Source organism: Phoxinus phoxinus (assembly GCF_949152265.1).
Source record: "Phoxinus phoxinus genome assembly, chromosome: 11".
Classification (NCBI taxonomy): domain Eukaryota; kingdom Metazoa; phylum Chordata; class Actinopteri; order Cypriniformes; family Leuciscidae; genus Phoxinus; species Phoxinus phoxinus.
The window spans coordinates 32,176,874-32,204,658 of NC_136886.1; the positions used below are offsets into that span (position 1 = coordinate 32,176,874).

Genomic DNA, 27,785 nt, shown 5'->3' on the forward strand with positions numbered 1-27,785 from the left:
CTATCTAAATTCAAATACTAAAGCTAAAATAAATTATTAAGAAATTGATAGTCAAAATAATCCAAAACAAGTTAAGAATGCTTTAAAATTCAGTCTTTTTCTATTTAACTTATAGCCTAGTATGTAAATAATGCACTGCAGTGGTGATGATAAAGTACACTCTTTTTAAGTATGAAATAGTTTTAATTTTACAAAATATTTATTTTTCAAATTAATTATTTTCTTTTGAACTTTCTATTCAGCAAAGAATCCTGATAATACATATTAACAAAAATATTAAGCAGCACAACTGTTTTCAACATTGATAATAATAAGAAATATTTCTTGAGCAGCAAATCAGCATATTATGATTTCTGAAGGATCATGTGACACTGAAGACTGGAGTAATGATGCTGAAAACTCAGCTATATAAATTATTATGTTTAATTCTAAATAATATAAATTATATTTTACAATATATTCAAATTGAAATCAGTTATTTTAATATGTAATAATATTTCACAATATTACTGTTTTTACTGTATTTTTTATTGCCTTGGTGAGCATTAGACAAAGAATATAAAAAAAATATTACCAACCCCAAACTTTTGAACAGTAGTGTACTATTTTCAGCACACTATGTTTTGGGACACACTAATCCTAATTCCGCTAATATCTTCCTCTTCTCACCTGTTCCTCATCTCCAATAGCAGCGATGTATCCCAGAATGCTCTGGATCTCATCTTGGGTGGTACCCTTGCTGATGTAATACTTCAGAAGGCCACAGAGAGATGCTCTGATTGTCTTAATGTCGTCTTCACTCAGATCTGCATCTTTACTTCCAGAACTAGAAAGTAGAGAAAAAGAGAGAAAGGATGAAGTGATGAGAAAGAGGCAGAACAGTCATTAGGTAATTACATCTCCCACAATCCCTCACTTCTCTGCTGTGTCACTTTCTGTGATGTAGTCTTACCCATAGTAAAGGCGAACTGTATCCAGCAGGAACTGCACTCCATATTTCTTCCTGAACTGCTTCCTGCTGTCTTTGATGACGGTGGACATGTACTGGATGTGACCTTCACCACGACAAACACATCATGCTCATCACAAATGTACAGGAGCCTCACAAAACGTGCACATTATAACTGCACAATAGAGCGCAACAGTGACCGATAACTTTTTCAACAGCCTAATATTTCTCATATTCATTTTCTTCATAGGGATTTCGGAGTTTTCAAATCACTAGTTTGGTTCTTCAATGGGAATTAAACATGATTTTTAAACATTTATTTGATATCACACTAACTTGAGGCTTTTACAGAATTATATTTATAATATCTTGGAACAAAATAAAATACATAAAAAAATAAAAATAAAACATAATAACAAAATAAATAAATTAAAGCAACTCAATGGCTAATGGTTAAGGAGGACTAGGAGTGGCACTTAAAACTAAAATGAAGCAATCAGTTATCAATGTAATAAATCAAACAAAAAAATAAATATAAATAAATCACTATTTAAATGGACAAATTAATAGACATAATTAAAACTTATACACGTTTTAAAATGTAGTTAAATAATTAAACTTACATTTTCAATTTGAAATATAAAGACATATACTGGTTTGTTTTCAAATGTAGGTTAATAAAACCATAAAGTATAAATCATAAATTATTTAAAAAGCAATTGGCAAATGTGTGTTTTAAAAAAAATGCAATATACATTTATATTGCTTTTTTTTTTTAAACACATTTGCCAATTGCTTTTTTATGCATTTAACTCAAACAAGTTATAAAAAAAAAAAAAAATTATGGAGAAAATTAATGGGATTTTGCACAAACATAATTACAGCGTGAATAAACAGAATGTGCGTCCCAATTCACATTTATACACTATTCTATGACAGTTTATAGTATAAATAATGCGAGTAAATAAAAATTCCAAATAGAAAAAATAGTGCACTTTAAAGACCGGGATGATGCACTTAATTAACCAAAAAAAAAAAATCACCTGTCGCAGCTTTAATTACACAGCAGAGGGGGAGGGGCTATCAGACTCTGATATTCAATGACAAAATAACCTTCTAAATTCATACACTACATGGTTGAATATATAGTGTAGTATAAGTGTATAGTGGGACAGGACTCGAGACTGACCGATGCGCAGGGGGAAATCTCCTTGGTTCCAGATGCTAAAGTTGAACAGCAGGTGTGTGTGGAGCTGCTGCAGGAGCTGCGAGTTCTTCTCATACGTCATCTGCTCAATCAACAGCTGGACCGACACCAACACACTCACGTCCACCAGGAACGCTGGCAACTGCACACAGACACAGAACATCAAGATGAATAAGCCAAGACATGCACAGGGAAACACTGAGAATCCAGGAGACGGAGAACCATGGGTACCTTCTGCAGCAGAGCTCCTAACGTGGCCACACCATGCGAGTGCAGAAGTGTTTCCTGGTTTATGGGATGCCGCTGCAGGAAATGCTTGATAACCAGCAAGAACGTCGCTACGAGATTCTTCTCCAGTCTGGCCTCTGAATAATAAATGTCCACAAACATCACATGACAACATTGTTGAGATATATAATACCGGTAATCAGAAATACAGGCAAGTGATAAGATCTTTAAGATTCAAAAGATCAGTAACATATTCATTCTGTCTACCAACAGCTAATAACAGTGTTATTACAGGATTATTTACATACGCTTAAAGTTTCACATATTTTAGTAATAATCATAAGCTTAAACACTCAAAATTCAGTTTTGATATTGGACATTGCTTTACCATGGAAACTGCTATTTTATCACAATTTATCACAAAACTTTTATCACAAAACTTCAAATTTGGAACACAAATTGGTTAGACAAATGGCTTGGAATTTCTAATTTATTTTGTAAAAATAATATATATATATATTTGTATAATATATATATATATTTTAGTTCAGTTCACAGGTCAAATTAGCTTTAATTTTTATATTTTCAATTTTCATTTTCATTTTTGTAATTTTGTTATGTGCTTTATCCATTTTTACTAGTTTTTTATGTTTTTCTTTTTATCTTTAATTTATATTTATTTCAGTTTTAGTAACTAGTAACTAAGTTAAACTGATTACAGTTTATTTAAAAAATGCTATGCTATATTTTATTTCAGCTTTATTTCTGTTAATTAATAAGACATTTAACAGTTTCAGTTAATGATGAGTGTGTGCTCACCGGACGCCCTGTTTGAAGGCAGTATGACCCAGTCTCCCTCAGCGGGTGTGACTGAGTCGGGGCTGATGAACTCTGACCCCGAGCGGTCCACGTGATGTAAATCAGGGGTTAACAAAGTCAACTGTTCCAAGACTGGAAGCAACACAGGGAGCCCTCCGACACAGTTGATCATGTCCTACAAAAGAAGAAAGAGTGTGTGTGAGCAGGTGTTTAAGGAGAAGGAGAGTTACAGACAAAACTCTGATAGATTACAAACATCAGAGATAAAAAAATTGTATAAAGGACGGGAACGGCATACATACTTTGATATCCCAGTTGACCACTTTATTTCCTGTCATGCGACCATGCAGCATATTAGGGGACAAATCCAGACAAATTGGGTTCCTACATGCCTGTATATGCAAAGGAACAATGAGACATGATGCGAAAATAAATAATGTCTACTGTATACAGCTCAGTCCAGCTCAGGTGATCTACATGCACAACTCACCTTTGGAGAATAGTGTAGCAGAAGTTTAGGTGCTAAGTCTCCGAGTTCAGCTTCTTGGCTTTTAAAGGGAGAAATACAGTTTGGTCCTGCGCTACAGAGGGCTTTGACGTGACTGGCTTGGAGGGGCTCGTGGAAGACCATGACACTTCCCAGCTGCCCTTGCAGTGAGGTGGGACTCCCCCACTCACTGTCCTGAGTCCCGGCGGAAATGAGTTTGGTGACGGACTCAGGTTTGGTCCCTAGCAGCCCGCCCCAGCCCGGGAGGATGGCGCCCAGAGACGTGCGTCCCGAGGAATTACCTCCGGAAAACGGAGGATCTGGGATTTGAGAGGGAGGTGGGGTCGTGGTGCGGTGACCCGCTGAACCGATACAGCATGACGTGAAGGCCTGAGAGAGAGAGAGAGATACAAAGATAAAATAATTGACTGAACAGACACAGAGTTTAAAGAGCTTTTTTATATTTTCAACTTTCTTTAGTGCGTTATGTTGCTGTTTGAGCATGAAACATCTCTGCAAAGTCCCTCCAGCGGGAGTTATTCTCTATATCAGTGTCACTGTTTCTGAACTCCCTGAAACGCCTCCATTGTAGTCTTGAGTTTCCTTCCGGGAACGAACACCTCACAGTATTCCTCATTTAAATAATTCCCACCCAATGCATTATGTTAAAAAAGAGGCTTGGTTGAGTTGCGTTAGTAGTGTGATGAAATTCGTGGCAAGGGCTGTGAAATTTCCAAAACATGCTCAAAGCGGTTGACCAATCACAAAGCACTCGTCCAGCCGACCAATCAGAGCACACTGTGCTTTTCCGAAGGAGAGGCTTCATAGAGAAGGAGGGGTGTGTTTCCCATTCAACAACGTAACTCGCTGCTTAACTACCATAGAACGATGCATCGTTGAAGAAATCAACTAGCTAGTCACAACTTTTTTTACAAAACGGTATTCCCGCAAATTTGTCGTTCAACCACATTGGTTAATGACGTCACGCGCATGGTGGAGTAATAACTACTTTTAATTACTCAGTTTGAGATTGAATTAATGCCAGATTTTTCACTATAAATTACGGACATGGCATCAGGTTTGGTTTATTTCCAGATTCAATCATAGACTCGTTCTTATGGACTAGAGCTCGGACGCACATGCACACTCTTCAAAAACGGCGCTTTAAATCTCTTAAAAATGACATTTGCATGTATTCCAAATAAAAGATACAGATTGTACTGAATGTCAGCTTGCTTATTTTGCTCAAGATGAGGATTTATTAAGCCCACATGTTATAAAAACCAGAAACTCTGCTTCACAGGTCGAGAGCTGTCATCCCAACCACACAACTTTGTGATGCTTGTGATGTTCGTTGGAACGATGGTTTTGGGAAACACTAACTCGTTGAACTATGCTGATAATGACAGAACTTGCGACCATAGTTGGCTAACGATGCTTTCGGGAAACACATCCCAGAGCGTGTATTATTATAAATAAAGCATGAAACCCTATTTTAGTAGAGGCCGAAAACAAAATCAAGACTCTGAAAAAGGGTATAATAGCTCCCCTGTTCCGTTTCACTTTCTGAAATGCTGCTAGGGTGTTTTTTTAAGTGGTTTTTCAATAAGAAACGGTACAGACTCGGTTACTTCTCTCACCTCAGTCATGGTTGGGTATTTTAAAGGTGCTGATAGTTTCTGCTGTCCATCCACGAAGATGTAAACCAGACTCTGGCCAAACGGCCTCTTCCCCGGCACGTGAACTACACCAATGCTGTGCTGCAGGTCAAATACCAACATCTCATTACAACTCAATTTAACTTTGGTCTTGGACAAAGAACTGGGTTGTCCATGCTGTAACAAAAAACACAAATATTTATTTGGTCATGTGACTCACCCAGAGCGAATCACAGAAGCAGTAGTCAGGCAGCATGACGGTGACGTATTCTTTCTTAGTGCACACGGCAACCACAAGCACTCCAGCTGAACTGATGAAGGCCTCGAACCCGGTGCCGCCCGGGGTGAAAAAACTATGCACAGAGAAAAACAGAAGAATAAGCTTTTATAAATCAGTCCACATAGTGAAAATTAATTAAATATTACATTTAGGAGGTGCAAACACAGGATGTGCAAATTATATGTTAAAAAAAAAAGTTTTGGAATTGAAACAGATGAGCAATTACAAAATATTTGCAATGATTTTACATTAAAAAGCCTATTTTTAAAAAAAATAAAATATACAGTCTCTTGGTGCTAATACACTACAGTTCAAAGGTTTGGGGTCAGTAAAAATTTCAACAAGGATAGTACATTAAATTTATCAAAATGACAGTAAAGACATTTATATTTCAAATAAATGTTGTTCTTTTGAACTTTCTATTGATTAAAGAATCTTAAATATGAAGATTCTTTGAATATGAAGATTCTTTGAATATGAAGAATCTTGAATATAAAAAATATGAAGTAGCTCAATGGTTTTCAACATTGATAATAATAAATGTTTGTTGGGCAGCAAATCAGCATATTAAAATGATTTCTGAAGGATCATGTGACACTGAAGACTGGAGTAATGATGCTGAAATTCAGCTTTGATCACAGGAATAAATTACATTTTACAATATATTCAGATGGAAAACAGTTATTTTAAAGGGCAATAATATTACAGTATTTTTTATTAAATAAATGCAGCCTTGGTGAGCATAAGAGACTTCTTTCAAAAACTAACCTAACTTACTCCAAACATTTGAATGGTACTGTAATTATTTTGCCCACTAATTTATCTTGTTTCCTTTCCCACCAAAGTCACCATCACACCAGTAATCTCTTTTATTTCCATTCTCACCTATACAACTGTTTCCTCTTCTCTCCTTTACTGGGAGGGCCCAGCTGATCTTGGTCCATTGACAGCCAAGCAAAGAAGCTGAAGGCGTAGCCTGGCCATCGGAGGATAGTCGGCACGGAGATGCCAGCCATGGGCGGTGACAGATCAAAATACTGCATGGCGCTCTCCATGCCCTGTTTACGCACCATCCCCAGGAGCGAGCGCAGAACCGGACCCACATACGGGTGAGCACGGCCCGGTTCGTCCTGCCGCAGGAGTCTCAGTAGATTCTGGAGCTCAGAGGAACTCAGCGATTGACTGCCTAAAGAACCCAACAGCCCCACCAGACTCTCGGCACAGGCCCGGTGTAGCCGCTCGTGCCTCTCCAGAGCCGACAGCAATCTGAGAGTCATGGAAGAGTTGACGCAAGTGGCTCTCGTCCGCCGGTTCAGACCGCAGATACGCCGGAGCCAGTCCGCAGTGAAGATCTGCAGCTCGGCAGAGTCCAGCTCTGGAAGCCACTGGATCAGGAGCAGGAGAGGGTCCACGTTACTGATGCCCAGGAGGCCCACGGATGAATGTTCACCTTCAACAGCCTGTGGTAAAAGTGGTAAATAGTCAGATCACTCGAGACATATGCTAATACCAAATGTAAACAGTAGGGAATCGCTGTTGCTCCGTATGGACCAGGCCCCACGGTTCGGCACGCATGCGATTCGCGGATTAAGTGCTAAGTTTAACCATCATAGACTGAAAGTTTATCATTTGCATGTTTTACATTTTTTGGCTCATATATCCCTTTTAATAACTGTTCTAATTTTCCTTGCTTTTATTTTGTGGTTATTTTAATTCCTTTCTGTGTAAAGCACTTTGAATTGCCATAGTGTATGAAATGTGCTATATGTGACCCTGGACCACAAAACCAGTCATAACTCGCATAGCCATAGCCAACAATACATTGTATGGGTCAAAATGATCGATTTCTTTTATGCCAAAAATCATTAAGATATTAAGTAAAGATCATGTTCCATGAAGATAATTTGTACATTTTCTACCGTAAATATATAAAACATTTATTTTTGTGAGTGAATGCAGCAAAATCACATTTTTTTGCCCCCTCAGATTCCATATTTTCACATAGTTGTATCTCGGCCAAATATTGTCTTATCCTAACAAAGCGTATTTATTCAGCTTTCAGATCATGTATAAATCTCAATTTCAAAAAATTGACCCATGTGACTGGTTTTGAGGTCCAGGGTCACATATAAATGAACGTGCCTTGCCTATTTACACATTCAAGTGATTCTAAACCATTCAAGCGCAAGAAGAGGCAAAAGAGACCTCGATCACGCACTGTTATCTGAGCTGTTAAAACGAGTCTCCTTGTGCTTGAACAAACACATACTCACAAAATGATGTTAAAATACCCGTCTCGACAAGTATTGTCATAAACACAGTCAGTTGAGAAATAAATAGGATGTGTATCATTATATCGGATCAGTTCATTAGGCCTATAAAAATCTGCTGCTGTCTATGCCATTAATGTTAATCAAAGAACGAAACACATCTTTAACAAAGATGAATTATGTTATATTTATACAGGGAACACTATATTGTTATTTTTATACCTGAATACTACTGATAGACCTTACTTTATTTGTATAAAGGTGACTTGACTTGATGAGAAAGTATGAGGCAGAAAACATCATGTGAGTGACTCACAAGAAAACAGGAAGTGTTCATCTCACCATATTCATGAGTTCCTTCAGCAAGTGTCTGGATGGCTGACCCAGTGACACCAACACTTCATACAGGTGAGTGTAGCCAATCCGCTCCTTAAACACTTCCTACAAGAAAACAAAGTTGGGTTTTATTTATTATTTTATACGTTTAAATTAGTTGCAGAATAGTTTAAATTCACTAGTTTAAGATCCTTAGTCAACATATCCTGAAGGAATAAGAATAACCTGGAACCAGTCCAAAATAATACTAATGGATTCAAATATGAATCAAATAAAGATTCATAATGGTTATTAATCTTTGATCTATAACAGATCTACACCGAAGAGTAATGATTCAGAAAATTCAGCTTTACATCAAAGGAATAAATTACATTTTAACATATATTCACATAGAACACAGTTATTTTAAATTGTAATAATATTTCACAATATTACTGTTTTACTGTTTTTTTGATCAAATAAATGCAGCCTTGGTAAGACTTCTGTGCTTGAAAGAAGTCTCTTATTGGTGATCACAAGAGACTTGTGATAAAAAAAAAACATAAAAACACGTACTGACTCAAAACTTTTGAATGGTAGTGTATAAAGAAATATGAACATTTGTTATATGTTGGAATTATATTACAAACCTTCGCAGCAGGTGACTTGTGCATCACTGTCGAGAGAGTTTTAATCGTTGCCACGGCAAGAGAGTCGAGCCTCCCTTGGAACACCTGATTGGAGGAAAACGCAGTCAATCAAGAGATACAGCCAATGGCTGAAGACTTACAGTGTGCCGTGTGTCCTGCTCTATTCCTGCCCTGTCGGTTCACTTTGCCATGCAAATAATGAATGAAAAGCCACGATGAGGAGCTTTGTTCATCACCAGAACCATGCTTACATGAATAGGCAGGAATAGAATCAGGCATAAATTATAATTTATGTTGAATATCTGAGTGAAATTGTTTGAGTTCTGAGCCTCTGATAAAGATGACATACGATCATCATTACTGCTCAGATCTGAAACTAAAAACTCCCCATCACCAAACACACACACACAGTTCCTATATAGATATATATATATATATATACACACACATGGACATCAAAACCCCTCCTCCACAACACAAAATAACTCTGTCCAGCCACGCCTTATCATGAGACTCCTGATTGGCTGATTGCAAAAATCATGTGATGTTCGTTGCAATTGGCTAGTTCATAATTGATAAGAATACGACAAAGACCGGCTGGAGAGTGACAAGAACTGAGCAGCAATAAACAGAATAAGACATGAAATCACGGAGGTCCTTCTATACAGCGATAAGCACACACAGCTATAGGCCGATAACCTCCACCAGCAACACAAGACTGCTGAGGTCACAGCATTCAACCCTGTTACCATAACCATACCACCAGAGGAAAGGTCGAAGGGGGAACGGAACGGGAGGGAAACAAGCAAAGCAAAATAAACAGAATGAGATGATTATTGAAAGCATGACTGAGTAAATAAACTAAAGACCACTCCATTACAAGCTTCCACATTCACAGCACTTTAAATGCAGAAATGGACTCATATATTTGATTGTTTTGATACCGAAACAAGGAAGTGCTGAATGGCTTAGGAAACAGTGTTGACCAATTACTGTATGGTGGCAATAGATTTAGATGTGACACTCGGTGTGTTGTCAGAGTGAATCCACTGTGCGAAAAAATGCATGCAATTATGGGTGGGTAATAGAAGCAAAAACGTATACTTTTCAATATAAAATTTATTACGAGATTCTTGTTCGTTGATATATCACAATAAAACATCTGATAGAAAATTGATCCAAAAACCAATGAGAAAGTTAATTTAAACTTAAAACTAGAGACAGACCAGCAAATTAGCCAAATTAACATATTAACAGAAACAGAATATATATTCCATAAAATGTTTATATTATATATATATATATTTTAGTACAGCTTCTAAAATAATTTTTAGTACGACTTCTAAAAGCTAGTTTTCATTTCAGCCATTTATATAGTTATATAATATAATTTATTATATATTCATTATTTAAATTTACATTAGAAAAAAGATTAATAAAAAAATTGTATTTCCCATTATTAAACTGGATTGTTTATAATATATATTTAATATTGTTTATATTTTACAATAAAGTATTTTATTTTTACTTTATTTATCTATTCTACAAGTATGTAATTTACATTATGTCAGCCAGAGTCTACTTTTTATATATAGTTTGAATTATTCATATATTTATCAGTATTTAATTATATTATAATAATTCTTCAAAATTATTTTATATCAATATTATTTGTATTGTTTTATATTAAGAGAGAGAGAGAGAGCGAGAGAGAGAGAGAGAGAGAGAGAGAGCGAGAGAGAGAGAGAGAGAGAGAGAGAGAGAGAGAGAGAGAGAGAGAGAGAGAGAGAGAGAGAGAGAGAGAGAGAGAGAGAGAGAGAGAGAGAGAGAGAGAGAGAGAGAGAGAGAGAGAGAGAGGTGTGGTCTTGTCCTGGAGTGGTCATGCGGGCGGCGGGGGGGGGGCGTGGGTGAGCGGGAGTGACAGGAAGCACATGGGCGGTACCTGAATCTCACTCTCTCCTGTCAGTAACCTGTTGGTTAAATCTTTCTGGTCCTTGTCTGCAGCTGTGCACCTAGCGTTAACCAGCTGCAGGGCCGAGCCGACCGCAGCAAGCACAGCCGGTCAGATGAGAGGAAAGGGCAAAGGGTTAAGGTTAAAAGGTAGGAGGTCAAAGGTCATGTGCCTAAGTGTTCCGTCGCTAAAAGACAGAAACATGCATGGATAGAAGGCAGTGCTGCAGTTTAGATACGTGTACATGCTGTAAAGTGGTAACTATATAAGCACAGTAAGACAGTTTTAATAGCAACATACAACATACTAAAGAGACAGTTGAAACAAGTTTGCACAAAGCATACGGTTCTTTAAGGCAAAGAAAAACAAACACAGGATTGTAAACATTTACACAAGAAACTGATTGGCGAGACAAATTCTCTCATGTGCATAAACACACAAAGAAAATCCTGCGACTGAACAATCAGTTTAATGACAATCGATTCGGACAGGATCTAAAACACACTCAAACAGACGGATGTCCCTGTCAAACACTGTAATGAAGGTCAGATATTCATTATTAACATCCTGTAAAAGTCCTTTAGTGTCAATAGAGCTCAACCGTTGGGTTCTGGAAATTCCCATTCAAAATCACCACATGGTGGGTCATTAATATCAGACCTACCACTGCCTTTGAGATTGTTAACTTGTTACCAAGTTTAAAGAATCACATTTAGTTGTTGAATTCTTACACTGTTCAAAAAGTGCAAAAACTGTATCTTTCAGCTTGTCTGCAAAGGTACACTACACTTTAGTGCCATATTTACTGTAACCCTAAAGGATGCATATTATATTAGTATGTTAAGGAAATAATATGTACCCTTAGGGAATTACTAGAGTACTTTCACTCTTTAGGGTTAGATAATTATATTTGTATAAGGATAATAAGTTATTATAATTAAATAGTATCTTGTTTTGCAGGCTAATGGAGGCTGTTCAAAAGTTTGGCGTCAAAGTTTTTAATGTTTTTGAAAGTAGTCTCTTCTGCTCACCAAGACACTAATTTATATAAAAATCCAGTAAAAACAGGAATATTGTGAAATATTATTACAATTTCAAATACCTGTTGTCTATTTGAATATATTTAAAGGTGTAATTTATTCCTGTGATGCAAAGCTGAATTTTCAGCATCATTACGCCAGTCTTCAGTGTCACATGATCCTTCAGAAATCCTTATAAGCTGATTTGCTGCTCAAGAAACATTTCTTATTATTATCAACAATGCTGAAAATATTGTAATAATTTTTTTTTTCAAGATTCTCTGATGAATAGAAACTTCAAAAGAACAGCATTTACTTGAAATCTTAAAATTATAAACGTATTTACTGTCTTTTTGATCAATTTAATGCAGTATTAATTTCTTTAAAACAAATCTTTCTGACTGAGCCCAAACTTTTGAACGGTAGTATAGGTAATGTTAGCCAGCAGCTTCCTTACCAATGTGTTAGTTTAATTACCATGAGATGCTAGTCGTAGCATTAGAGCATTAGAGACAGCAGTGGTGTTTTCTGATAAGAAAATATATTAAGAAGACACAAAAACCTACCGTAGATAATAAAGTATTCACAATGGCTTATTATGGGAATAGTAGTTAATTAATTCCCTCACAAAAGACACCAAGTACAAAGTATTTTTCCCCACAGGCCTTTTTTTTATGATTTTCAAATATTGATTCATCTAAGAGTAGAAGATTTCAAAACTCATAACACATTACTAAAGATTTCTCTGAAATTAATGCTTCCAAAATAAAGGGGCCTGACTAAGTCATTGTTGAGCTCTATTTGTGCAGTGTAATGTAGTGTAGTGTTGTAAGAGGAACTCACCTTACTGTTCTGCAGGAGTCGGGTCAGGTGCTCGAAACAGTTACTGTTGAGAAAGATGGCCTGCAGAACTGGTCGGTCGGAGCACTCAAACATATCCTGAATGGTTTCTGAGTGAAATGGAGAACAGGATTCAGAACAGCACTGCGGTCAAGTGCAGACAATTAAAATAGGAAGTCTTTTTGTTTTTTAAATTGGGTCTACTAGAATAGGTTTACATTATTTTTCACATAACTGACATTGATGCGACACCACTCTTCCCAGTCTGTCAATAACTCTCTGTTTAGTTCCTGTCTCTATGAAGAAAACCACAATGTGCTCTGATTGGTCGGCTGGACCAGTGTGTTGTGATTGGTCAACCACTTAGAACTGTTTCGGAAATGTCCCGCCCCTTACAATAACCGTGAGTTTCAACACACTATCCGTACTAACTAACTCAACCAAGCCCTGCCCCTTTTTTTAGCTTATGCCTTGGGCATCAATTATTTAAATGAGGAATATTGTGACGTGCTCGTTCCCAGAAGAAAACTCAAGACTTCAATCGAGGCGTTTCAAAGAGTTCAGAAACAGTGACACTGATATAGAGAATAACTCCTGCTGGAGGGGCTTTGTGATTTGTAACCTTTCATTAATATTGCATACTAAAGATAGTTGGAAATGTAAAGAGCATAACAGGTGCTTTTTAAGCCCGGGACACACCAAGCCGACGCCAACGAACTAGCGCTGATGAAAGCCGACTGTGTTGTCGCCTCGCGTCGGGGTAAAAAGCTGCACTTGAACACACCGAGAGAACTACAGCCGACTGTCAGCGAGAATGCGCGTTCTGCGCCTGCGTGTAAATGTGACAACTGTCTATTTCTGCAGATATATTCATCTATATTCGTCATTCAAAAAGGGAAATCGACGCTGCAGATACACACACCGTAAACAAAGCAGTGCGTGCTTACCATTTTGAATATTAATCCTGCTAAACACTTCCTTTATTCCACTCCGCTCATGTTGATATTGAAATATTCACCAAGGAACACCCAGGTAAGATGATGTAACATTAGAACAGCCTTTTATCTGGACCGTTTTTACTTCTTTGCTCGCTGTTTTGCTACTATTTGTTCACTAAGCTGAACAGCCAATCAGAGTTCCCGACGCCGATTCAACACATCAAATCGGCCGAAATAAAGCCGACGAGGACCAATTTCAGCCGACGGTGCGGAACACACTGAGAAAACTTAAAAAACTGCCAACCGTTGGCTTGGTGTGTTCCAGGCTTTAAGGAACACAACATGAGAGACCGATCTACTCACCAAGCATGTTCACCTGTAACCCAACAAAACGGCTCTCCCAGTGCCAAGAGCGGGGCGGTGTCGGATGACCTTTGACCTGCGCCGTGGCGGCGGGGTCTGAGTTGAGCAGTTTGAAGTAGCTCTCGAGCACGGAGCTGATCTCCACCTGTCTCTGATCGGAGCTGCTGGCCAGGAGCCGGTGCACCACCTCCCTCAAACAGCCCAGAGTCAACAGAGCCTTCCTGTCAGGAGCCTCGCTGTCCCAGTCCTCCCCGTCTCCCCCTCCGCTCAGACACTCGCCTGTGCCCAGCACTCCCAGCAGCACCTCCATAGTGGCCGGCGAGATGGCCAGCAGAGCGTTGCGCTGTTGAGACGAGAAGACACAGAAAATAAAGACACAGAATTAGGAAATATGTCTTTTTTGCATCCCGTTTAGGGTTTAAATTTGAACGATTCCGATTCTTATCGATTACAATAAGGTAGATTAAAAAAATAAAACGTAGATATTCACATTTATTCTAGATCTTATTGCAAAACATTTACAGTACCGTAAATTGTAGCTGAATATCATTAACAAAAATCAACAGGCTAAAGAATACTTACACAAGGAACTTTTGCCTGTGGTTTTAAAATACCATAGCAAAAACAACTAACCTAACTAATATAAATTTCAAGCATTATTAAAGACAAGTAAACATTCAGTAATGAAAAAATAACAAATAAACAAATTCGCAATCGCACAAATAAATACAACTAAACAAAGATACGAATGAAATAAACCGTTTTTTAAGATTTCAGGTATTCAGAAAATGTGATCAAATGTAACAATGCACTTTACAAATAAAATATACATTAAAAATATAATTACAGAAGTTATTCAGTCAAGAACAGCGAGTGAATTTTCTCTGTCTTTTGTTGTTTGATTGCCGTTGTTATAGAGACGGCAGCAGGAATATTAGGCTGCTGTCCCTTTAAGAGCTGCACGAATTAAAAATACTGTTATGCGTTTTCTTTGTCAACTGTTTACATTCACTTAAGGCAAAACCAACAGTGTTTACATGGATATTTTGACATATTTTTGTGTATATTTGTCTGTTCAAGTGCAAAAAGACAGCGTGTGTGTTTTCTCATGCTTGAATGGTTTAAAATCACATTGAAATAACTTTTTCTGTCCGTGCACTTTGGATTTGTGTGCAGCACAGAAAACCGCGTACAAGTCTTCTTGCACTTGAATGGTTTAAAGTCAAATAAAAAACGCATACAAAGGAACCGATAAGAGGGAAAAAAACGAGTCACGAGTCGCACGGTTATATTTGTGGCAATAGCCAACAATACATTGTATGGGTCAAAATTATAAATGTTTCTTTTATGCCAAAAATCATTAGGATATTAAGTAAAGATCAGGTTCCATGAAGATAATTAGTAAATTTCCTACTGTAAATATATAAAACATTTATTTTTGTGTGTGAATGCAGCACAATCGCCAACATAAATGGACAACTTTAAAGGCGATTTTCTCAATGTTTCCAGATTTTCAAATAGCCAAATATTAAAATATAATATTTAAAATATTAAGAACTATTATGAAACTCAATTTAAAACTAATTTTACCCATGTGACTGGTTTTGTGGTCCAGGGACAGATTTGATCTAAAACTTCAACACTACTCTTTTGCTGCAGTGTGTACTACACATGTGGATATGAGCTCACCTGTCCACCCGCGACGATGGATCCAAACAGGTGCAAAAGGCAACATTTCAGACTGTCCTTCAGGTGCTCACTCTCCTGAAAACATTCTGAAACACACACACACACACACACACACACACACACACGCATGAATGAAGAGCTGTCTGCTTTTTATGCAAATGACAACTGGCAACAACAACATGCTGAATTATTTTCTTCTATGCATCCTGTCTTTACAATTCTGGGTCTCTTCGGTACAGAATGTTTTTCACACATTCCTCAGTGCTACGGACTGAAAGTGAAGCATTGACTGCATTAACGCACAGGTACAGTCAGCAACACACAGTGACACTTCCCCCATGGGCTTCACCCATTGACATAGAGATAAGCATTGTGAGGTTATAAGACACCGAGTCTGCTTTGTGTAGAGAGCGCTGGCCAAATGATAAAACACCAGATTTGATCAGTCATTAAACAAACCCCACAGGGTTCATCCATAGAGATCGACTTACGGTAGAAGAAGGGCACAAACTCTACAGTGAGCGATGCAGCTTTAAACTTCTGTCTGCTTCTTTCCACAGTACTGAGCTGCTGTCTGCAAGAGCCAGCAAACAAACACACATCAGATAAACAGATCCATTACCCACACACTTCCCTTAGTGACAATATCATATCACACAATTCTGAATCATGCCATAAAGCAAAGATTCCCAAACATTTTTGTCAGCCGAACCCCTTTGATCTAAAATATTTATTGAGATAAAGTCCTTCCTGAGATTTTAAGGTAATATTTCAATAATTTTACAACACTTTGCATTTTCACAGTTCTCTGAAGAACCAGATAATGGTCACATGACATGTAGGTAAACATAACATCTCAAAAGTGTTCATAAATGCAAAAGTGTGTTTTATAGATTAAGTTGGATTATTTTAATATTTTAATAATATAAATATTGATTGTTTTAATCATAATATACTACTTTAAATAATTAATAATAAAACATTATGAAAGATATAAAATGTGAGATAACAAATTAATTCAATACAGATGCAATATTTTGTTACTTTAAGTGGCAAGTGTCACATGCCCTCAAATAACCTTTAAAACACACACACATCGGGGATATTCAATTTAATTAATCAATGAATAATACTATTGATTAGCATTACCAAACATGGACGTTTTATTATTATTTTAATTTAATACTGTGAGGCTGCTTTGATACAATCTGTATTGTGAAAAGCGCTATACAAATATTCTTGACTTGACTTGACTTGACTTGACTTGACACACACACACACACACACACACACACACACACACACACACACACACACACACACACACACACACACACACACACACACACACACACACACACACACACACACACACACACACACACACACACACACACACACACACACACACACACACACACACACACACACACACACACACGAAGGAGTAAAGCTCTTCACAGAACTTGCAGAACCAGACTAGACTACATGTGTTTGTTGGTCAAACACAGCTGTGTTTTCCACTTTATATGCGTTTGCCTCATTCAACGGTTTGTATCTGCGTGGGTCATATTACTGAATAACAGCGAACTGCCTCTGATTGAGTGTTTTTGGTTAGCAATAGCAACATATACACCACGGCTTGTAACACACCTTCACATACAGATTCTTCACCGGCCTGTCATTATTGTAGTGTTGGATAACTGAAGCAACAACATTTGCAAAGCATTTTACTGCAGACAATGTCATGTATTTGTTGAAATGAAGTTATCTCAGAGGTGAAAAGTTCAAACATTTTGTTAAAAGATTAGAAATACAAACTTTTCTTTTCTTTTCTTTTAAATAACATGCACTGACAAATCATTCACAAAAGGAATGTATAATTAAGAAAGTAAATGATTTACTTATTCAGTGAAGGATTTTCATTTAACGTTGACTCAACACAGCTATTTGACACATTCCAGCTCTCCAAACAACACTGGTTTATTCTACAGATTAGCAGCCTAATAATGCCCTATTCATGTGTATGAGGAAACTTCTGGATTAGTGCATGCTTGCACAAAGGGATTAACCATTGAGGCATTGGTTGCATGTCTCACCCGTGAATGCGATGCCTCCAGTTGTGATAAGGATCATACAGACTCTCACAGAAGGCCAAAGCGTGACGGACAAACTCCTCGGCTTGTGTCTGATCAGCCAGCTCCTTCTCTTTCGTCTTACTCTTCAGCTAAATACAGACACAGAAGTGTTAAATTTACTTTATTACTGAGGAAGAGGAGAAGAAAAGAAAGATGGAGGAAATTAGAGAAAAAAGCTAAATGAAAAGGAAAGGAAGAGATAGCTGACAACAGGTAAAGGAAGAGGAGAGCAAAGTAAGAGAAAATTAAAAGAAGAGGACAGGAAAAGGGAAAAACAAGAGTTGAGGAAAGTTAAGAGGAAACAGAAAGAACAAATAAAGAAGAAATGAGGAAGAGGGAAGAAGAAAAGGAGAGAAAAAAGATAAAAGAAAATGGTAAAGGGAATAAAGATGAGGATAAGAGAAAGATGAATAAAGATAAGAGAAAGATGAACAGGAAACAAAAGAGGAGAGAAATGTAAGAGAAAATGGAAAGAAGAGGAAACAGAAAAAGGGCAAAAAAAGTTGAAATAAGGAAAGATATTTTGATGAGGAAAGGGGAGAAAAAAGGATAGGAAAATGATGAAAAAACAGGAGAGGAAAGGGAAGAGAAAATGACAAGAAAGGGAAGGAAAAGAGAAGAGGAAAAGGAAAAGGAAAAGAAAAAGAAAAAAGGAAGAAAAAAAGCAAAAAATAAAAAAAGAGGAAGTGGGAGAGGAAGAGGTAAACACATAGAACAGTTTGACCACCATCAAATAACGGTCACAGTAAGAAAACAGAAAGCGTGGTTTTAGAGGAAGTGTCAGACCTGTTGGATATAAAGCGTCGTCATGGTGATGATGTGGTTTATGTAGGAACAGGAGCCGATCTCTTCCACATTTGACAGGTTCCTGTCAAACAGATCACACAGCTGTCAGTGAGGACAAACTGTGTGTGTGTGTGTGTGTGTGTGTGTGTGTGTGTGTGTGTGTGTGTGTGTGTGTGTGTGTGTGTGTGTGTGTGTGTGTGTGTACTGGATAGCCCGCCGTATGACAGGACCATTAGTTCTAGCTGTCAGAGAAATTCCCCTGCCACCCCTATGATCATACATCACGTACGTGTGTGTGTGTGTGTGTGTATGTTAAATGTTTACTGAAGAAGATAAATTTGCCCAATGAGCAACACTATCTTTCATAAGTTTGGGCTCGGTAAGATTGCTTAATGTTTTTGAAAGGAGTCTCTTCAGCGTTTATTGGTCATAAATACAGTGAAACTGTACAATTGTGAAATATTATTAAAAATGTAAATACCTGTTTTCTATTTGAATATATAGTAAAATGCAATTTATTCCTGTGATCAAAGCTGAATTTTCAGCATCATTACTCCAGTCTTCAGTGTCACATGATCCTTCAGAAATCATTATACCGGTAATATGCTGATTTACTGCTCAAGAAACATTTCTGATTATTATCAATGCTAAAAACAGCTGTGCAGCTTCATATTTTTGTGGAAACTATGATACTTTCAGGATTATTTGATGAAGAGAAAGTTAAAAAGAACAGCATTTATTTGAAATAGAAATATTTTATAACACTATATAAATGACTTTGCTGTCACTTGCTGAATAATAGTATTATTTCTTTAAGTCTATGGGATATGTGTGTGTGTGTGTGTGTGTGTGTGTGTGTGTGTGTGTGTGTGTGTGTGTGTGTGTGTGTGTGTGTGTGTGTGTGTGTGTGTGTGTGTGTGTGTGTGTGTGTGTGTGTGTGAGCAGCAGCTGCCATTCGAGCAATCGCACTGTCAGACCCTGAAAAGTGTGGAGATGTCGCTGAAAGTGGAAACCACACATGAACCTTCAGCAGCAGGTGCTCAGAGAACTCATGAAACATTCAGCAGGACCACGAGTGTCCAGTTTCCGTTTCACTGAGATTCAATGCACTTCGGATTTTCATAAGAGACTGTTAAATTGACTTTATCTTTAGTTAGTTTGCCTTTCTAACCAAAATAGCGATCCGTTTCTGTATTAGTGTTTTCTTAGTCATGCGGTTCCCTCCCATCAGGCCACTGGTGTGAGTCTCAGAGTCTGACCTGCAGATGACGATGAGGAACTTGAGGAGCAGGAGGGCTAACGTCTGCTGTTCGGGCTCCAGGCCCTCGGACGCTTTCTGCACACACTGGAGCAGCTGCAGACGCAACACCTGCAGGATGTTATCCGGGAGCAGCGTCATGACGGGGGGCGTCTCGTCCAACCTGCAGAACCAGCATACATGCACAGCCATTACTAAATGCTCCATATGTTAATATATTAAGATGCGTATTGGTCGATCGGATCACAGGTGGAGACACTAAATACAGGTGTAAACTGTTTTGAGCTGTTTTGAGCTTTCAGACACTTCCAGAGGGAGTTGAAAACACATTAGACCGGATTGCTTTCGTAGTGTAAACACTCATGTGATCGAATGTGTTCAAACAGCCACAATAGACCGTCTACTCTCCGTCTACTGACCTAATGCGTAAACATTATGGGAAGAGCGCTAGCCAGACGGGATTTAAACTTTGTCGACTGGAGACTCAAGTTTGGTTTGAAGATGAAAAACGTACCAAGCACAATGTTCTCTCACATTCGTGAATGAAAGCTGATGCTCTCTTTATGTTTTTCCGTTGTCTCAAGTCACGTTCATAAGTAAATTGCATGAGCTTGTTTCGTCCATTAGATCGAAAGATCTAAAAAAAAAAGCCATACATTAACCCGCCAATAGACCCTTCCCTTGAAGAAGTCAGGACAGAAGTGTTTGAAAGTGGACAATAGAGACGGATTAAAAACAAAAGGTGTAAACAGGAATGTGTCTCCCTCGTCTACTTGGGATCCGATCGACCAAAACGCCTCAATACCAGGAGTAAACAGGGCCTTAGTGTCATTTTGTGATGCTTGACTACACTGAATTGTTTGCAGTAATTAACATGAACGAACAATGAGCAATATATATGATACGGTGTGTATTAATCTTTGTTAATGTTAGTTAATAAAACTATTTTTCAATTGTTCGCTCATGTTAGCTCAAGTCCATTAAATAATACTAGGCTAATTTAAGTTGAATATTGAATAATGCATTGGTAGCTAAATGTTAAAACTAACACACACTAAGATGAATAAATTATTTACAAAGTATTTTTCATTATTAGTACGTTAACTAATGCAGTTAACAAATCTTATTGTAAAGTGTTACCAAAAAATAGAAACAATTTTCACTCGTTTCACAAATTTCACAATTAAATGCAAAGAAACAGCAAGTAACACATTGAATTAAACTTGACATTTTGAAGAAGAAAGACTGAAATAGTATTTTTTTTGTAAAACATGGTCAAACAATCTGTTTAATTTACAATTTTGATTAGAAAAATGTTTACAGGGTAGGTGCATTTAAAATAAAGACCAGCATATTGGTTTTGAATGAGCAATTGATGACAGAACAGTAATTTTTGAGCGGACTACTTCTTTATAGCACCTCTGGGATTTGTAATTCTGCAATCGTGACTGTAAAAGCAAGTACCACACTATAAGAGCGTGTTCTTCCAGCAGCAGAAAGAGAGAGAGAGAGAGGCAGAGAGAGAGAGAGAGAGAGAGAACTGTACAGTAATGAAGCAGATCTGTGCGAGAGCAGCACAGCTGTGAAGGAGAGAGAGCGCTGAGACAAATAAACCCATTACAATCCAATCTCTCTCTCTCTCTCTGTCTGTCGGTTCCTGGCTCTCCTCACGCTCTGCATTACGTAATGTCATCTGACAGTCTAAGCACCTCATGATCACATGACCACAGCTGGGAGAGCCAGAGTGATTTTCTCATGCCACACACTCGGCACTACCGCCACATAAATCCTTCAACACTCTCCCTCTTTCTCTCTCTCCTTCTGTCCTTCTGTAAATCTCTTATCTAGTTCCCCGCTCTTATTTTTTCCATGCATTCATGTGCGCACACACTAACACACACACACACACACACACACACACACTAACACACACACACACACACACACACACACACACACACAGACACACACACACACACACACACACACACACACACACACACACACACACACACACACACACACACACACAAAGCCTGGTCTGGCTGAATTCTCTGTATTGCCGCTCGCTTGCATCAGAACATGACCATGACAACAGGGCGTCTGTTAACTATGGGTCATTGTCCACAGACACACATGGCTACAGCCGCCATATTAGGCGTTATGATTTCTCCCATTCATATATGTACAAGAGGACCATCTATACAATCTCTGCTTCTGCACAGCTTCAGGAAAATCCAAGTTCAGGATGCAAAACTACACATTTTCAAAACTGAGTACTGAATAAGGTGGACCAGACTTGATGCTAACAGTCAAAAATCTGGATATGCAAGACTCTAGCCCTTATTTTAGTCTAGAAAAAGCTGACAATTAGTGACAAGGACCTGTGAACTAATACGTAACCCCATTCCTGATCTGTCTTCATGAGGTTTAAGTGTCTAAAAGAGGTTTAAGTGTCTTCGAGAGGTTTAAAAGTCTACCTGGTTGGCGGTTTCTCTAAATCCACATCCACGCATCTCTCATAGGAGCCGATGAAGATCTCCAACCAGAGTTTCAGATAGTCCGGGTCCTTCTACAGGTTTCAGAAAACAACAGAGAGAGAAAAAGGAATAAGTTAATAATCAGGGAAATAATTATTCATTGAAATACAAAACATTTATTCATTTGGCAGATGTAACTTTTATCCAAAGTTACTTGCATTGTATTAAGGTATAGCCTATAGCCTACATTTTATAAGGTCATGCATTCCCTGGGAATCAAACCCTTGACCTTGACTTACAGGAATGCATTTAGTTATCAAAAGTTATCTAAGGTGTGTCCAAATGTTTGAGGTTAAGTAGGTGGATTATAACAGGTGCAACACGAGATACCTGACGAATAACAAACTGGCCGGACCGCATTTCAACAGGGACTGCCTACCTGGAACAACACATTCCTACATTCCTGAAAACAGAGTAGTTTGACCAAGAACAACGCTCCTTAGAAATGTCCACATACAAACCTGTTCACCCCGTTCACAATCAGATCTCGATCAACAGCCAACGGCAATCTAATGAATTTATGAAACGCGTCACGCTCTAATTGATGTGGCTGGAGTGTATCACGACTCAATGTGGCCGTTTGTGAGGTCAATGCTTCAGCTGTGTTACACTCAGACATACAGAACAGGAAATCATGCTCACAAATTCCTCTCGGTGAGATCATCAGGACAGCTATGCAAGTCCATGCCAAAAAACAACTCGCAATAGCTGACCAATAAGATACACAACAGAGCAGCAAAGAGGTCTGTTTTTGACTTTTCAAAACACAAAAAAGTGAGAATTTTAGAGAAGAAAGAATATGTGCAAAAGAAAAGCCTCATTCATTTGGGATCCAGAGGCAAGACACAGATGTCTGGATGTGGTCAAAGGTGCACACCCTGTTTATTTAGAGCTCGGACACTGCCTTGCTCCTGATGCCCTCTCCAGCTGAAGGGTGTGGAGCGATACAGTCACACTCTCCCACTCATGCCTGTCAAGTTCACATTTAAAGGGCCTTTTCTTCCTAAAGCACTAAACATTAACTCGAAGTCGACTTTTATGCTGTATTGCACGCCCTGGGGGAAACTATTTTGTTGTAACTTGCACAGCTGAATGAGTCCTGCATGATAATACTGGATTTGTCTGATCTTGTAAAATCAGTGTGTAGATTACAGTTTAAAGCCGGCATGAAACAGAAGTTGGTATAGTCTTTTCTTACCAACTGTGACGCATTTCCGAGTAAACAGCTTCTTGCAAGAACAAACATTATCAGAGAAGAGAAGAGAAGAGAAGAGAAGAGAAGAGAAGAGAAGAGAAGAGAAGAGAAGAGAAGAGAAGAGAAGAGAAGAGAAGAGAAGAGAAGAGATGTCGCTGCAAGAGGGAGTGGAAGTTATTTTGATTATAAATTACAAGGCAAATTAACTTTGCCACCCTGTAGTCAATAATTCCTTAAAACTCATCTTTGATCACCAAAATGCCATATTAAAAGTTTTTACCATTTAAAAAATGATTCATGCCTTAAAATACCTTGAATGTAACTACACCCTTACTTCATTTAGTATACACGGTGATCTATGCATATCTATGAATATGCAAATTAGTCCGCGCCTCCACTCGGCCACTTGTTGACGATCACACGCTGACCTGATTGGTTACAACTGGGGGTGTGACAATATATCGAGTCACAATAAATCACAATACAAAAATGCAAAAAAAATTATCATGGATAGCTCATCCAAAATAAAAATGAGTTTTAGTGTTAGTACTACATTACAATACTATAATGTTGAATGTAATGTATAATAATGCAATGTGGGGATATGTATGGCTCATGATAATGCCAAATGTTTTTATGTTACCAGTAAAAAGTGGCCTACATTATTTTAAATACACCTAGTCAGTGACAGAGCGCAAGAATATCTGTCTAAAATCATTTTCATCATGAAATAATTTTTTATTCTGGTGTCACTATTGTCCTGTGCATTGGGTTATCAGCATCAAGAACAAGCCTATTCATTTCCACACCCAATATAAAATTTAGCATTTTAAAAACGCCACATAGACATATAAACAATATTAAAACCTTGATTTTCACCACAGGGGAACTTTAAAAAATAAATGATGTGCATGGATAAATCGCTTATAATAAACTGCAATATCCCATAAAAAAAATAAGAATTGTCAATTTTGATTTCATGGTAACTTTAATAACTGTATCTTCAGCATCTGATAAATGACTACTTAGTCCTAACAGTCTCATCCCTAAGGCTTCTTTCAGAAATGGTTATGTATTCATAGACTCTGGCAAAGAGACTGGGCAATCCAAGCCCTCACTAATGCCAGGCACATGACCTACAGCCACAACACTGAGCCCTCTCTAATCACATGGGCTACACATCCTGTCCATTTGACATGCCATCATAATGTGACTTCTAGTATGCAGGAAATTCTCTCTCCTGTAAACATTTCTATATCTGTTATCCTCTATTTCAAGAAATTACATGCTCAAGCTTAAGATGTTGAACATTTCCACAGAAAATATAGCTGCCTCACCCCTCAATTTGTAAAAACATGCATTTACAAGCCTAGCAAACAACTAGGCAAAGGTTTAAACCTCTACAAACCTGACTCGCTGTCTACAGGCCGCAGCTTTCTAAAGGCATTGTTGTGTTAGCATGGTTGCTAAGCTAAGTAGGAATAAGTCCAAAGTAATGAGTTTCGGGTTCCATCGTCAATTAGTTTTTTTTTTTTTAATAGGTTTTTCGTATTAAATGTCTGAATGAAATATGGTTTGTGGTTATCACAAGGTCAATGTTTTGTTTTTTCATGTTTTATCCTACAATATTAAATTCATTCAGTAATACTTTTCATGCTTTTACTTGCCTTAAAAAGAATGGTTGCTAATGCTAACAAGTGGCTAAATGGGACTACAGAGGTTGTCTGGAAAATTAAACATCATCAGGCAAACTGTTAAACTCATATAATTGCTAGTCCTCTTTTAAAGCCTTGTTTTATTCATAATTACACTCTTGCTAATTATTTTCACTCAAACTTTCCAACATGCATTTTAAATAAAAACTGAAAGAGTTTTCGTAAGCTGACAGTGACATTGACATCGTGTAAGAAAAATGTGTAAGAAATAAGAAATGGTTGGTTACAGAGCAGATGGATAATGCTCTTCAAATTATGGGCTGGCCCACACAATGATGTCATCCCTGCCAAACTCTAACACACACAAAAATATAATAAAATAGTTTCCCTAAACTTAATATATATAAAAAAATATATTATTCCTTTTATTATAATATAAAATCGTTTCTTTATACTGATCTGGTAACATTGCATTCTGGGGTCGGTTTCTCCATGAAGGATGCATATTGCCTTCGTATTTGGGAGAAACAAGAACAATTATGATGCTTAAAGGATAATTCCGGTATTTAACACCTTGAGTCTATATTGTAGTTTGTTTTGGATGAACAAGAGTGGTGGACATCATTTTTTTGACAATGGTTCCTCTCTCGAGTTTTTGACTATAAAAGAATTGGCCATGGACCCATTTAACATTGGAGTCAATGGGCATGTCCAAAAATGTCATTAAAACAGCCAATAATGTTCGTTTACAAAACTGTTAAACTCACCGAGTGGTTAGTGGTGTTCGTTGATGATTATAAACAATATATCGTCGCAATATATGATTCCAATCCGTTTATTTTGCTATAGTGGAACTATTTTTTCAACAATGGGATTTTACAAAATGACGAATAAAACACGACAGAAACTGTATTTCGCAACACTTTTTGGTTCTGGAACATCAACTAACATCACTAATCACTCGGTGAGTTGCACAGTTTTGAAAACTAATGTTAAAGGCTGTTTTAATGACATTTTCGGACATGCCCATTGACTCCAATGTTAAATGGGTCCATGGCCAATTCTATTATAGTCAAAAACTCGAGAGAGGAACCATTGTCAAAAAAATGTTGTCCACCACTCTTGTTCATCCAAAACAAACTATAGACTCAAGGTGTTAAATACCGGAATTATCCTTTAATGCTAACAGCCTTATGTCGAGGATGTGCTAATATTCATTCATTCAATATGATGCCTTAAAATGCTGTCTAGGTGGGCAGCTCAATTCAGGTTTTGGAACAAAGCAAAACTACTACACTCTAAAAAAAATGCTGGGTTAAAACAACCCAATTTGGGTTATTTTGGCAAACCAACGCTGGGTCAAACATGGACTAACCCATCTAGTTGGGTTAAATCTTTGACCCAACACTGAAAAAATAACCCAATAAAATGACCCAACAGTCTCAACCCACCGGTTGGGTTGAAAAAATAACCCAGCATTTTTTAGTGTGTACTTCATACAACACCTACACACCACATCCATGCTTTACCACGAGACCTGAGCGATAACCACTTCTGCCTATGCAAAGTTAGGCTATCCTTCAACTCATGCCATCACCAGCAGATAAAAAAGTAAATTCACAGGAATTACATTGATATTAATGCATGCATAACTTGCATAAAATGCATAATAACGGTTTCTAAACCCTAAAAGATGAGAAATTATTTTCTGAAGGGTCACTTGAGAATCTAAAAGGTCACTTGAGAACAGACATCTCTACGTTTCTTCTCTCTCATCTAATATCTTACATGTTCATTTCAGTAGTCAAAAAATCTTTCACAACAGGAACTCGAGTTCCTGTGAGGATCGTATAGGGATTGTTACCATGGTGAGGAAAGAGGGTATTTTGAGTGAGACGGCACAGCATTTTCCAGTCTCTCTCTCTCTCTCTCTCTCTCTCTCTCTCTCTCTCTCTCTCTCTCTCTCTCACTCACCCCACTATCTCGGTTTTCTTGCGTTTCTCTCACGCTTAATTTTGTATCCCGCTGTCCTTATCTCCTCTCCCTCTCTCTTGCCGTGTGTGTGTGTGTGTGTGTGTGTGTGTGTGTGTGTGTGTGTGTGTGTGTGTGTGTGTGTGTGTGTGTGTGTGTCCTGCAGTGCCCTCTGAACCGGCAAACCAGACGAGATGGCGAAAGGATAACAAGGCAAAAGAAAGCAGCCAATATGATTTATTAAGCTCATGATCTCCATGCGGATTCACTTGATCAACATCTGCTTTATGAGCACCAGCACAGGTGTGCAGAAGTTCTGACCTGATCTCAGAGAGGTCAGACAACAACTGGGAAAGAGTTGGAAGAGAATCATAATTGTGCCTCTTTAAATAGGACTAATGGGTGAGTCCTGTACGAGTAAGTGTATGTGTATAAATAGCGCACTGCCCTGTAAAAGCCGTTTATAGCCATCACTGAAGGACAAGCCCTGATAATCACAGGTCTTCTTAACTGGGTCAAAGGTCAGCACACAAGTAGCTCCGTCCCATTCACAAGACAACCTCTGCTGTCACACTGTGT

The 27,785-nt window shown here is 37.9% G+C and overlaps 1 protein-coding gene across 4 annotated transcripts in view; it reads right to left on the bottom strand.

Annotated features, from left to right (window-relative positions):
- The window catches only part of nbeal1 (neurobeachin-like 1), a 57,498-nt gene that overhangs the window by 24,566 nt on the left and 5,147 nt on the right, over positions 1-27,785 (bottom strand). For 2 of the 4 annotated variants that reach the window (XM_079628566.1, XM_079628565.1), the window contains exons 2-22: positions 22,326-22,417; positions 19,847-20,008; positions 18,588-18,669; positions 17,763-17,890; positions 16,155-16,237; positions 15,664-15,749; positions 13,975-14,317; positions 12,677-12,783; positions 10,806-10,889; positions 8,864-8,947; positions 8,241-8,339; positions 6,514-7,088; positions 5,569-5,701; positions 5,331-5,450; positions 3,694-4,080; positions 3,506-3,595; positions 3,204-3,378; positions 2,388-2,521; positions 2,139-2,298; positions 953-1,055; positions 670-826 (exon numbers count right to left, since the gene is read on the bottom strand). In XM_079628566.1, coding sequence (XP_079484692.1) covers positions 670-826; positions 953-1,055; positions 2,139-2,298; positions 2,388-2,521; positions 3,204-3,378; positions 3,506-3,595; positions 3,694-4,080; positions 5,331-5,450; positions 5,569-5,701; positions 6,514-7,088; positions 8,241-8,339; positions 8,864-8,947; positions 10,806-10,889; positions 12,677-12,783; positions 13,975-14,317; positions 15,664-15,749; positions 16,155-16,237; positions 17,763-17,890; positions 18,588-18,669; positions 19,847-20,008; positions 22,326-22,417 — 3,384 coding nt within the window. The remainder of the gene's footprint in view (positions 1-669; positions 827-952; positions 1,056-2,138; positions 2,299-2,387; positions 2,522-3,203; positions 3,379-3,505; positions 3,596-3,693; positions 4,081-5,330; positions 5,451-5,568; positions 5,702-6,513; positions 7,089-8,240; positions 8,340-8,863; positions 8,948-10,805; positions 10,890-12,676; positions 12,784-13,974; positions 14,318-15,663; positions 15,750-16,154; positions 16,238-17,762; positions 17,891-18,587; positions 18,670-19,846; positions 20,009-22,325; positions 22,418-27,785) is intronic. The other 2 variants (XM_079628568.1, XM_079628567.1) reach the window with 1 other exon arrangement.